Source organism: Dasypus novemcinctus, chromosome 29, assembly GCF_030445035.2.
Source record: "Dasypus novemcinctus isolate mDasNov1 chromosome 29, mDasNov1.1.hap2, whole genome shotgun sequence".
In the NCBI taxonomy this organism is placed as follows: domain Eukaryota; kingdom Metazoa; phylum Chordata; class Mammalia; order Cingulata; family Dasypodidae; genus Dasypus; species Dasypus novemcinctus.
This window is the reverse complement of record NC_080701.1, coordinates 1243869-1255953: the sequence shown is the minus strand read 5'-3', so window position 1 is coordinate 1255953 and position 12085 is coordinate 1243869. Positions and strand designations below refer to the sequence as shown.

The following is a 12085-nucleotide window of genomic DNA, read 5'->3' as shown; positions in this document are numbered from 1 at the left end:
ATATTGGAAGAAGCTGGGGCCATGGAGACTTAAGAGGAAGAGGGAGGCTGGACCGTGACAGACGTCGGCAGCCATCTTGCTCCAACACGTGGCAACAGACTTTGGTGAGGGACGTAACTTACACTTCACAACCCAGTAACTGCAAGCTCCTACCCCAAATAAATACCCTTTAGAAAAACCAACCGATTTCTGGTATTTTGCATCAGCACCCCTTTGGCTGACTAATAAACTAACTTTGGGGCCACTAGAAGAAAATTTCAGAAGGTGTTCTTGTTTGTCTGCCTCCGTCGGTGATGGTCATAGCAGCCTCGTTCTGTGTTGCTCTAGAGTGAATGTAGAGCACCAGTATATAAATTAGCATGGTCCAGTGTCCATGGATTTGGGCAGATTGTTCTGTCTTGTTATAATTTTTTAACATCTAATTTTATATGATCAATAACAAGAAGAAAATCACTCTAGTTTTTTAATGGGCAAAGGACATAAAAAGATCATTTCTAAAAGAAATAGGAATGACTAGTATATACATGAAAGTTGGCAAATATCACAAGTGCCAGCAAATTAAAGCAACTAGATGCCATTTCAGCTCCAGATAACCCAAAAGAAAACATCGTGTAAATAACCGGTGATGTACTGATTTTGGTCATCAGTGACAGGAAACCAAGCTTAAAGTGGCTTAAACACAATTGAAATGTGCTGGTTCAGAGGCCAGCCGCGCCACGGCGCACCGGCCTTCAGGAAGGCCTGGACATCCCCCCATGCCGCCAGCACGCGGCTCGTCTCCATCTCTTTCCGCACCCGGCGTGCTGCTTGCCTCCAGCTCTACACATGGAAGACGGGGCGGCAGCTCAGGCCTCTGCGTTCCCTCTCAGCTCAGCTGGAGAAACACGGCATCGTTTCTAGACGTCCAGAAAACGTCTATGTTGCAAAGCTCTGACTGGCCCCTGGCCAGCGGGATGGCTGCCCTTCTCAGGCCTGACCTGGCTGGGTCAGCGGAGGAGGCAGCCTCAGCAGAGCCCCTGGGCCAGGCTGGGAGGCCGGCAGCACCTGGGGGGCTCTTTCCCCAAGGGCAATGTGTGCTGGCCACGGTCCTCGTTGCCGGGCTGCCTGAGCAAATGCCCTGCACGGGTCGGCTTGCACTATGGCGGCTTGTTGGCTCACAGTTTTGAGGCTGGAGGCCCAAAGTCAAGGCATCCTCACCGGGATGCTGTCCCCAGAAGACCGGGGGCTTGGGGGGCTGCCGGCGGCCCTCGGCCTCTCGTCACCTGGGATGCGCGTGGCGGCCTCCCCTGCCTTGTGCCCATGTTCCACTGGCTCCCCCTGTCGACAGCGCCCGCTCCTCTGCCTCCCTCCCTGCGGCCCCCCATAAGCACCCCCTCTGCCTCCCTGTGCCCCCCATATGCACTCCCTCTGCCTCCCTGTGCCCCCCATAAGCACCCCCTCTGCCTCCCTGTGCCCCCCATAAGCACCCCCTCTGCCCCTCTGTCTCCCTCGTTGTAAGCAGCCCCCCTCCGTCTCTGTCTCCCCCACTGTAAGCAGCCCCCCTCCCTCTGTCTCCTCCCCTGCAAGCAGCCCCCCTCCCTCTCTGTCTCCTCCCCTGTAAGCAGCCCCCTCTGCCCCTCTGTCTCCTCCCCTGTAAGCAGCCCCCTCTGCCCCTCTGTCTCCTCCCCTGCAAGCAGCCCCCCTCCCTCTCTGTCTTCTCCCCTGTAAGCAGCCCCCTCTGCCCCTCTGTCTCCTCCCCTGTAAGCAGCCCCCTCTGCCCCTCTGTCTCCTCCCCTATAAGCACCCCCTCTGCCCCTCTGTCTCCCCCGTTGTAAGCAGCCCCCCTCCCTCTCTGTCTCCTCCCCTGTAAGCAGCCCCCCTCCCTCTCTGTCTTCTCCCCTGTAAGCACCCCCTCTGCCCCTCTGTCTTCTCCCCTGTAAGCAGCCCCCTCTGCCCCTCTGTCTCCTCCCCTGTAAGCAGCCCCCTCTGCCCCTCTGTCTCCTCCCCTATAAGCACCCCCTCTGCCCCTCTGTCTCCCCCGTTGTAAGCAGCCCCCCTCCCTCTCTGTCTCCCCTGTAAGCACCCCCTCTGCCCCTCTGTCTCCTCCCCTGTAAGCAGCCCCCTCTGCCCCTCTGTCTCCTCCCCTATAAGCAGCCCCCTCTGCCCCTCTGTCTCCCCCGTTGTAAGCAGCCCCCCTCCCTCTCTGTCTCCCCTGTAAGCACCCCCTCTGCCCCTCTGTCTTCTCCCCTGTAAGCAGCCCCCTCTGCCCCTCTGTCTTCTCCCCTGTAAGCAGCCCCCTCTGCCCCTCTGTCTTCTCCCCTGTAAGCAGCTCCCTCTGCCTCTGTCGCCTCCCCTAAAAGGCTTTCAGTAATAGGATTAAGACCCATGCTAATTCCTTACATGAAGTAGCCTCATGGAAAGGTCCTGTAATAAGGGGTCACACCCACAGGAATGGGCTAAAATAAGAACATATTTTCTGGGGTACACAGCTCCAAACCACCACAAAGCAGCAGATGCCTTTAATTTTTAGGAGGTACCAGGGATTGAACCCAGAACTTTGTACATGGGAAGCAGGCACGCAACCACTGAGCCACATCTGCTCCTCGATGAGAGTTGGTTTTTTTTGTTTGTTTGTTTCATTTTTAGGAGGTACCAGGGATTGAACCCAGGACTTCATGCATGGGAAGCAGCTGCTCAACCACTTGAGGCACATCCTCTCCCCCAAATGCCTTTTAAAGTTGGTCTAAGTATGGATAAATGAATGTTTTATAAATGCAGCTGGAAAAAGTCAACTTTGGAATAACTTCTCTAGAAAATTTCATCCATACTTGTCATGAAACCTTAAAAAATATTTGTGCTTTGGTATCTAGCATTTTCATTTCCAAAAATTTATTCCAGAGATATGAATGAATGGATGTCACCCCAAAAGTGATATACATATCTGTGAATGGAAAGATAGCCATAACTGGAATGCAGAAGTAGGAAAGAGCCCCTGTAATTCATATCAGGTTTGTAATCTGTGGCATAGGTATATGTAGAAAAATATCTGAAAGACTAAGCAAGCATTTTTTTAACAAAGGCTATTTCTGCATATGTGTTTCTCATCTTTTCTGCTTATTTGCATACTCTAAATTTCCCAGCATGATCACATTTTTTTAGCCAAAGGGATGAAAAGCAAGTGGCCCTGGTCCACACATCCACACATCTCTGGCCTCAGTGGACTTGTACATGGCAATGATTTCGATTCAGAAGAACTGCGGTGAAGGGACAGAGGGAGAGGTGTTGTGATGTAGGACAAAAGCTTCAAAATGCTTCTTTCGGCAGAAATTATATATCTTTACAAACGTAAACCTTACCAAGAGGCGACTATCTTAGCTCTACACCTGAGAGTGACTGGAGAGCCATCGGGTCCGTGCTGAATCAGCCTGCACTCACAAGTCACCCAGGGTAGGGGCACAGCGCATCCCCCGCCCGCGGCGGCTCCTGGAAAGCAGGGCGTGGATCACCCTTCTTCCCTGGAAATCAGCGGCACGGACGAAGGGGGAAAGAAGGTGGAAACGTGGCGCTGAAGTGTATTTGACCAGAATTATCCAAGCGGATGGGTTACTAAGTTAAACTGAAATCAGCACTGTCATTCGGAAGCGGACTCCGCAGGGGCCTCCGAGAGTGGAAGAACGTGCCAGCTCGCCAGGACCCCTGGGGGGGCCCAGGCACGCTGCGGCACGCCCGGCCATCGGGTACGGCTGATTTGTTAAGAAAGAATGTGACAAAAGCTGGAGGACGCACGCACCGAGCTCTGCTCTGCAGAGTCCTGCCCACGACCGTCCCCGAGCGCACCCCTGGGACCCCCTGCCCTCTGGGGTCCCAGCCCCGTGTGTGATGCGCGTCTCACGCAGGACATCCGGACAGCGGCGTGCCTCGACCTCCCCGGGCTGCGCCTTCCCTCAGCTGTGCCTCCAGGAGCTGCCTAAGCGGGCGCCCCACCTGCCGCGCCTCCCTCACGCGCCCTGCGCCCTGCGCCCTGCAGCCCACTTACCCCACGACGCCGTGCCAAGCAGGCAAAGGAAAGAGGCTGCTCGCCAGAATGAAGTCATCCTGAAACGGAAACAGCACAGGTGTGACGCTGCTGGTTGCAGATCACATTTGACGTGAATCTTAATTTAAGATGTCTATAGAGTTTCTTACAAATGTCAGACTTGCCAACCTGAGCACACACTTGCCAGTAGGGAGAATGAGGACTTACTTATATATGCTGTGTCTAGGGACCTGGAAAATGTATAACGCTTCCCAAGATACAAATGGAAAACTCTAGACAACTACTGCATTTGTTGCTGATTTGCCACATGTTGTTAATCATTTTGGAAAAGGAATTGGGTGGAGAGGAAGTAATTTGCTGTGGGATTTCTTGCTTTAGCAAAAAGAAAATTACTGTAAAGAATAGCAATGATATAGCACAGAATCCCTAAGTAAAGGAAAGCTCTGAGAAGATCCAAGCCCATTTCTTATTTTAAAATCTGTCACATACTCTCTTTGATGTTAAAATATCTTACACTGAAATATTTCCACATGCAAGAACAGCAGTTCCTTCGACTTTCTAAACAGTCAGGAAATAGAACATAAACTAATAGCTTCTTCACACAGTAAAAATTATACTTAAAAGCACCACTTTATTTGGAAGCCATCCGAATAATAGAATTTCTCTACCTGAAAGCACAATTGCTTCCGTGTTCTGGAGGTGAGGGTGTCGTCTTGCCACTTAAAAATGGACGGTCCTCAAGCTCTCCTAAGGGCGCCACAGGCAATATTTGCTTGGCTCCAATATTGAAATTGGTTTCCTGCCACCAGTTTCCACATTTTGTCCTGTCAACAGGTCCCCATGCCCCAATGCTGTGTTCAGCAATCTTTTAAATAGATTAACTCTTTCATGGGAGGCTCACACACGGCATGCACAGGTGTCCATTCTTTGGAAGGCATTTGGCCTCCCCCTCTCCCACCCCTCTTCCCCCTCCCCCTACCCCTCCCGTCTTCCCCCTCCCTCTCCCCTTACCCTCTCCCCCTCCTCCCCCTCCCCCTCCCCCCTCCTCCTTCTACTTCTTCTTTAAAGGCTCCCTATATACTGAAAAGCCCCACCTCAACACTGCTATCATTTAGCCCTAGGTATAGAGTCCTACGTATTTAGTCCTAGGTGCTAGAACCACACGAAATAATTTATTCCTCTTCGTGTGCTTCTTTAAATATTTAGAGACCATAATCTCTGCCTACTAAATCTCCTGTTTTCTAGCCCTTCTTAAAATGTGTACATCATTATGTGTAATAAATTAGATCTCGAGGGAGCTGACTCTTCAATAAGTATTTTATATATAGTACCACAACACATAACTGTGTTTATTAGAAATACAAGATAATTTTGCAAATAAAATATCTTCTGGTGTGACGAAGTAGTATATTTCAAATTTGCCTGTGGGACAGCCTTTTAGATTCAGGGTATCAACTGGTGCACCAAAAATCAACAAAACAGCCTCCTCCGCTCTGTGCATTATGAAAGAATTTGAATTTTGGCTCCCATCTGCTACAAGCCTCAACAGGAGAAGAGGCAAATGGGACAAAAATTCCCCAGCTCCCCGTTACAGCAGGAGCCATCAGAGGTTTCTCCACAGGGCGAAATTACAGGCTTTTGCCTATATGAATATACTTCTGTGTTTGATTTGCATTTTTCTTGTAGTGAAATATAAATTATGTTCTGGTAGTACAATAGAAACCGAAAATTTGTGTGTGAGTCAGAATTAAGTCGAAAAGAGCAGTGTGGGTGGAATCTAACACGTTCACTTCGACTCCCTCCTGACCCTGGGCACTGAGCCTGAGCCGTCGCTTTGTGGCTGCGCTGTCCCCTGGCAAGCGGGATCTCCAGTCCTGACCAAGGCCCCTCTGGGATGGCCTCTGAGCTGACCCAGATGGTGAGCCCCAGTGGGCCGGCGGGGGGAGCCCCGGTGGAGGGAGCCCCGGGTGGGGGGAGCCCGCGGTGAAGGGAGCCCCATGGGGGGAGCCCCCAGTGGAAGGAGCCCCTGGTGAAGGAAGCCCCCAATGGAAGGAGCCGTCGGTGGAGGGAGCCCCTGGTGGGGGGAGCCCCCGGTGGGAGGGAGCCCCGGGTGGGGGGAGCCCGCGGTGAAGGGAGCCCCATGGGGGAGCCCCCAGTGGAAGGAGCCCCTGGTGAAGGAAGCCCCCAATGGAAGGAGCCGTCGGTGGAGGGAGCCCCTGGTGGGGGGAGACCCTGGGTGGAGGGAGCCCCGATGCGGGGAGCCCACGGTGGAGGGAGCCCTCGGTGGGGGGAGCCCCCGGTGGAGGGAGCCCCCGGTGGGAGGGAGGCCCTGGGTGGAGGGAGCCCCGATGGGGGGAGCCCCCGATGGAGGGAGGCCCCGGTGCGGGGAGCCCCCGGTGGAAGGAGCCCCCGGTGGGGGAAGCCCCCGCAGCAGAGCCTTTCAAAGAGGGAAGGTGACCATCGCCGGCCTTGAGCAGGACCAGCCTGAGGGCCCGGTGCCTCCAGCAGGCAGGGACCCCAGCCCCCTCAGGACCCCGATCTGCCGAGGCCCCGAGGGAGTCCAGGGGGCCTGGAAGGCGCCCGGGTGGACGGCCCGGCCGAGCGTCCCTCCCTGACCCAGGCAGCGGGGCAGCACGGGTGTCTCGGCGCCACGACTGCAGCTTCGTTTTGCAGAAGGGAAAATTGGCACGGAGGCCCCTGCCTCCTGGAGGGGCAGCGTCCTCGAGAGAGGGAGGGCCTTGGGGCGGACACCTCTTTGGGGTGGGGAGGACGGGGGTCCCTGAGGGACTCTGGGGGCCGAGGCAGAGCGGCGCCTGCCTGGCAGCTTCGTGGGAAGGTGTGAAGGACGGGAGAGCTGGGCCTGAGCGCCCTGTGAGGCTGCAGGGTGGCTGGAGACGAGCCTCCAGGAGAGCAGCCGAGCTCGCCATCGGGGTGCTGCCGGGCCCAGCGAGCAGGGGCTTCTGTGCTCGAGGGGCTTCTCTTCTGCTCGTGTCTCTAAGCAGCGTCAGATTTTAGGCCTTGCTCTTCCCAGGGCACCTCGGTGAGGATTAAAATGTATTTCTTAGCAGACAGCTGTCATTGTCCTGGTCGTAACGTAGTATCTGGACAGAGAGGACAGAACAAATCACTCTATGAAAGGAATTGGGAGGGCAGTGGAGAAGACGAAGTGGAGAGAGCCGAGCTGGAAGCTGGAGCCAAGGTCGTTGGAAAGGGCTGAGGGCTTTTTTTATTTGAGACATCACATTTCAATTTTAAGGTTGCTTCTAGCATTTCTGAAATGTAACCCTCCTCTATTCTCCAAGCCTTCCAAAAAGTCTCCTAATAAAGATTCTGCGTAAATGGAATTGTGTGTGTGTGCGTGTGTGTAAACTGAGAAGGAGTTCATTTGGTGGAAACGTGCTGGTTTGATGGTCAGCTTCATGCCAGGCGCCTCTGTCCCTGCCCGGCGCTGAGGATGCTGCTCTGAGCAGAGCGACGCTTGCTGAAGCGCTTATTTTTATTAGTTTTCCAGGTGATGGGGAGCCATGCGCTAAAGATCAGGGAGCAGGGGGAGCAGCTGCCGGTCTGGGCTGACCAGGAAGGGATGCTTTTAGCAGAAGCTGGATCTCGGGTCCAGAGTGGGCCAAGAGAGCAAGTGCCTCCCGTCCCCGGCACACCAAGAGACCACCCAACCTGGTGAAGGCGCTGCAGTGCCGTCGATCTCACGTCACTCTCAAGGAGGAGAGTGAGTCTTGAGGCTTGTTTGGCATTGATGGGGGATACCCCATGTGCTTGGTTCTGTGGGAGAGAAGAAAGATCAAGGGCTTACACCTCAATTCAAGAAGTAAGAATAATAATAGTTGAATAGCACTGACAATGCAGAGTATCTTTTTACTTACATTCCTAGTAACAGGACTTGGTCGCCAAATAGGAAAAAAAGGGAGGAAAATAGCACGGGACAACTAACTTTTCAGTGTTCCTATATGAATTCACATAAAATTGTTTTTATTTTGAAAAGGGGGAAATGGCAAGTTAAATTTGATAACTTTGTATGTGAACCATGTGGGAGTAATACAAATAAGTACTATAACAACCAAAACTTTCCACTCAATGAAAAATATTTATTTCTCGCTCAGTCCTGTGTGGGTTCTGGGTGCTCCTTGTTGACTCTCTTGCAGCAGTGACCCAGGGCCACCCAAGTTAACCCCAAATAGTCTTCTAAGAAAACCCAGTACTTTATCCTAAGAAGCACACGGGCTGGACCTCTCCCCCGCACACTCGAGCTGGTGCTTTGCCTTTCTTTCCTTGCTTTCCCCTCCCTTGCCCGGTGCAGCCTCACTGGCTTGCTTGCAGCTCTTTGAGTGCATCCCCTCCAGCCTCAGGTCCTTGCACTTTCCCTGCTGTAATGCTCTCATGCAGCGGGCCACACGGCCCGCTTCCGTCCCACCTCTGCCACGTCCCTCCTGAGGGACACTGTCTTGCAGTGCCACCTGGAAATGCATTTGCACCTCTCCTGCCTGCTCTCCACCTTGGCTTTCTTCAAGCACTCTCACTGCCTGCATCACCCACCTGCAGTTTGCCTGGGTGTTGTTTTTCTGCCCCCAGTTCTCCGGCCACCTTGCAGGAAGGTGAGCTCAGTGAGGGACTGTAGCGCGTTCTGCTTCCCCAGAGCCTGGAATAGCACTGGCCATCTATTCAAGGGATATGTGGACGGTGAATAAACGAGTGAGTAGTGCATTAGGTGTTCCTCCTGGGCACTGCCTCTAAGGAGATGCCCCCACCATTGTCACCCGAGGACAGGACAGTCCCTTTGTCACAGCTGTGGGCCATCGGACTCGCGAGCGTCATGACCCCCCTCGCAGGCTAAGATTAGCTGCTGGCCTTGGGGGACCCTGAAAGTGGCTGTGGGGAGCACACCACGCTGGCGGTGGCCCCGCCGGTGTCCTCCGGTGAAAACGGATGTCCTCCTGGCTCCGTCCAGTCGCGTCAATACTGTGTCACTGCAGTGCGTGGATTTCAGCGTCCTCATTGGTGGTCACAAGAGCCCAGAGCCCAGTCACGCCTACCGTGACGTGCCCTAAGAAAAATGAATCGTGCTAAGTGGTTTAAAAGGCGTCATGTGCTAAACCTCCAGTGGCACAGAACTGGACATTTGGCAGCGACTTTGGCAAGAAAGAGGCCACGCCTGCAAGTGAAGATGAGCTCCGTCTCCTTCCAGGGGCCCAGGGGATGCTCTTTCTGTGCCCACCTCTTCTTTACCGTCCAGCCAAATCAAGTATTGAAACTGTGTATGGCGTTTTAAAAAATAAGCTTAAACCATTATAGAAATAAGACAGTCATGTCTAAATACAGTGTTTGTTATTTTCTGGCTCATCACATCTATACTGTTGATATGGCTCTTCTTTTTTTTTTTTTTTTAAATCCGTCTGCTTTTCTTTTTTTTTTTAGATTTTATTTATTTATTTAAATCCCCCCCCCCCCGCCCCACCCCAGTTATCTGTTCTCTGTGTCTATTTTGCTGCGTCTTGTTGTCTTCTTTGTCCGCTTCTGTTATCGTCAGCGGCACGGGAAGTGTGGGCGGTGCCATTCCTGGGCAGGCTGCTCTTTCCTTCGTGCTGGGTGGCTCTCCTTACGGGGCGCACTCCTTGCGCGTGGGGCTCCCCTATGCGGGGGACACCCCTGCGTGGCACAGCACTCCTTGCATGCATCAGCACTGCGCATGGGCCAGCTCCACACGGGTCAAGGGGGCCCGGGGTTTGAACCGTGGACCTCCCATGTGGTAGACGGACGCCCTAACCACTGGGCCAAAGTCCGTTTCCCGATATGGCTCTTCTTGAAGGAAAAAAGTTGTTATGTAGAAATATAAGTTTAGTACAACCTTTATTTCCACCACCAAAGGGTAGAGATCAGTAAGTTTGAACCCTGAGGAAACTGAAGGTAAGACAAGACAGGCAGGAGAAAGGCAGTGCCAAATCAGGGCTTTCCAGGGTCAAAAGCGCGAGAGGAGGAAGAGCTAAAGTCTGGGACTTAACTTAGAGACTGAATTTGGCAAAATAGTCAAAAGAAATAACCCATCTGATGGATTTCTAGACAGGAAACTGTGGAAATAATGCCCCCAGTCAACTGCTGGGAATGACAGACAAGAGGTTTGTCCTTGCAGTTCTCAATACTGTCAGCCCAAAGGAAAACCAGGATGAGCTCGGTCATTGCAAAGCAGGAAAATCGACTAATTTGTCTGTGGACACAGCAGGATGGAGCGAAGGAACTAGACTGAGGTGTTAGGTGGCACCCGCGTATGCTAAGATGAAGCACTGTCCTCGTAGTACGCCTTCAGCGCTGCGTTTACTCGGACTCCCTGACTAGCAGACACATGCTTGCGCTGACACTGCAGCCTGGAGGAGAGGTGCGAAGAGCAAAGAGAGAAGAGGGTGGGGACGTTCGGACACGCCCCTGGCCCCACCCCACAGCAGACACAACCAACATTAATTTGGTTACACATGAAAGAATATGGCCATCAACCAGGCTAAGCAAAATGGCCGTGCACTGGCTCTTGGAGTCCAAGGCAGGAATTCCTCGTTAGGAGTGGACGGCGGACAGGGTGAGACGGCAGCCAACCTCAGGACCAGGGAGCATGGGACTCAGACCCCTCCAGGAGTCTCTCCATTTCTTGTTTCCACTTCTCATCAGCTTCATTCCAACTCCTTGTAGCTGCTCCAGAGCTGCAAAGTTCAGCCCAAGGTATCCACCATAGGGTAATTTTTTTTTAAGTTAATAGATCACAAAGAACATTACATTAAAAAACATAAAAAAACAAAAAACATAAGAGGTTCCCATATAACCCACTCCCCACCCCTCCTCCTCCTCATTTTTGTAAATTGTATTTTTTGAAGATATATACATCACACAAAAAAGTTACATTAAAAAATACGAGGTTCCTATATACCCCCACCTCCCACCCCACTCCTCCCACACCAACAAGCTCCTCCATCATTGTGGCATGCTCATCGCACTCGGAGAACACATTTTGGGGTGCTGTCGCACTACATAAATAATAGTTTACCCTGTAGTTCACACTCTCCCCCAGTACAATTCGGTGGTTTATGGCAGGATATATAAGTCCAGCATCTGACCCTGCAATATCATTTAGAACAACTCAAAGTCCCAAAAATGCCCCCACATCACATCTCTTCTTCTCTCTCCCTGCCCTCAGCAACTACTGTGGCCACTTTCTCCAACTCAATGCTAAAATTTCTTCTATTACTAGTCACAATAGTTTTATAGTAGATTATCAGTAAGTCCACTCTAATCCATATTTTATTCCTCCATTCTGTGGACCCTGACATGGTGATGTCCACTCCACCTCCAGATCAAGAGGGGGCTTAGATTCCACATGGATGATGGATGCAATTCCTCTGCTTACAGTTGTAGGCACTCTTGATTCCCTGGTATGGTGGTTGACCATCTTCACCTCCCTGTTAGCTGACCTGGGTAAGACCAACGAACCAGAGAGTAGGAGTCGCCACTCTGCTGAGGCTCAGGGCCCAGCTGGCACATGGACAGTCCAGAGATTCAAGTCTCCTGAATATGCACCATCCCTAGCGCCAACCACAGGTTCAGTAAAAGTGACAGAAGAGGCATGTGTAGAAAGGTCACATCTGAGTCCAACTCCATCACATTCAGGAGCACAAATTCCAAGTAGGGCCCACTGACATGGCCCTGAACTCCAGAGCCATCTGCCATGACCATAGAACCTGTGTGTCTCCATAGCCCTCAGGAGCACCAGTACCTGGGGTTGTATCTGTTTTGGCTATCTCTGGGATCCTGCTGAGGTATGTGTAAGTGTGACCCCTCTGATGACCTCCTGACTCTTTTTGGAAGACTCTTAACCATATAAACTCATTTGTCTTTGCCATTTCCCCCTTTTATTCAAGGTCAAAAAGCAGTTTTTAACACGATCCAACATATAGACTGAGATATTCTGCTGGTCTGAGTTGACTCTTTTATTTGAGGTCTCTTTCTAGTTGTATCACCAGTTAGTGATTGGTAGTAATCCCTCAGCACCAGAGAGGCTCATCCCCAGGAGTGATGTCC

General features: G+C 52.2%; 1 protein-coding gene across 3 annotated transcripts in view; it reads right to left on the bottom strand.

The window, feature by feature from the left end:
* The window catches only part of KLKB1 (kallikrein B1), a 28171-nt gene extending 23384 nt beyond the window's left edge, over window positions 1-4787 (bottom strand). For all 3 annotated transcript variants that reach the window (XM_004457766.4, XM_023588554.2, XM_023588555.2), the window contains exons 1-2: window positions 4684-4787; window positions 4016-4074 (exon numbers count right to left, since the gene is read on the bottom strand). In XM_004457766.4, coding sequence (XP_004457823.1) covers window positions 4016-4073 — 58 coding nt within the window. In that variant the 5' untranslated portion in view covers window position 4074; window positions 4684-4787. The remainder of the gene's footprint in view (window positions 1-4015; window positions 4075-4683) is intronic.
* Window positions 4788-12085: the final 7298 nt, after the last annotated feature.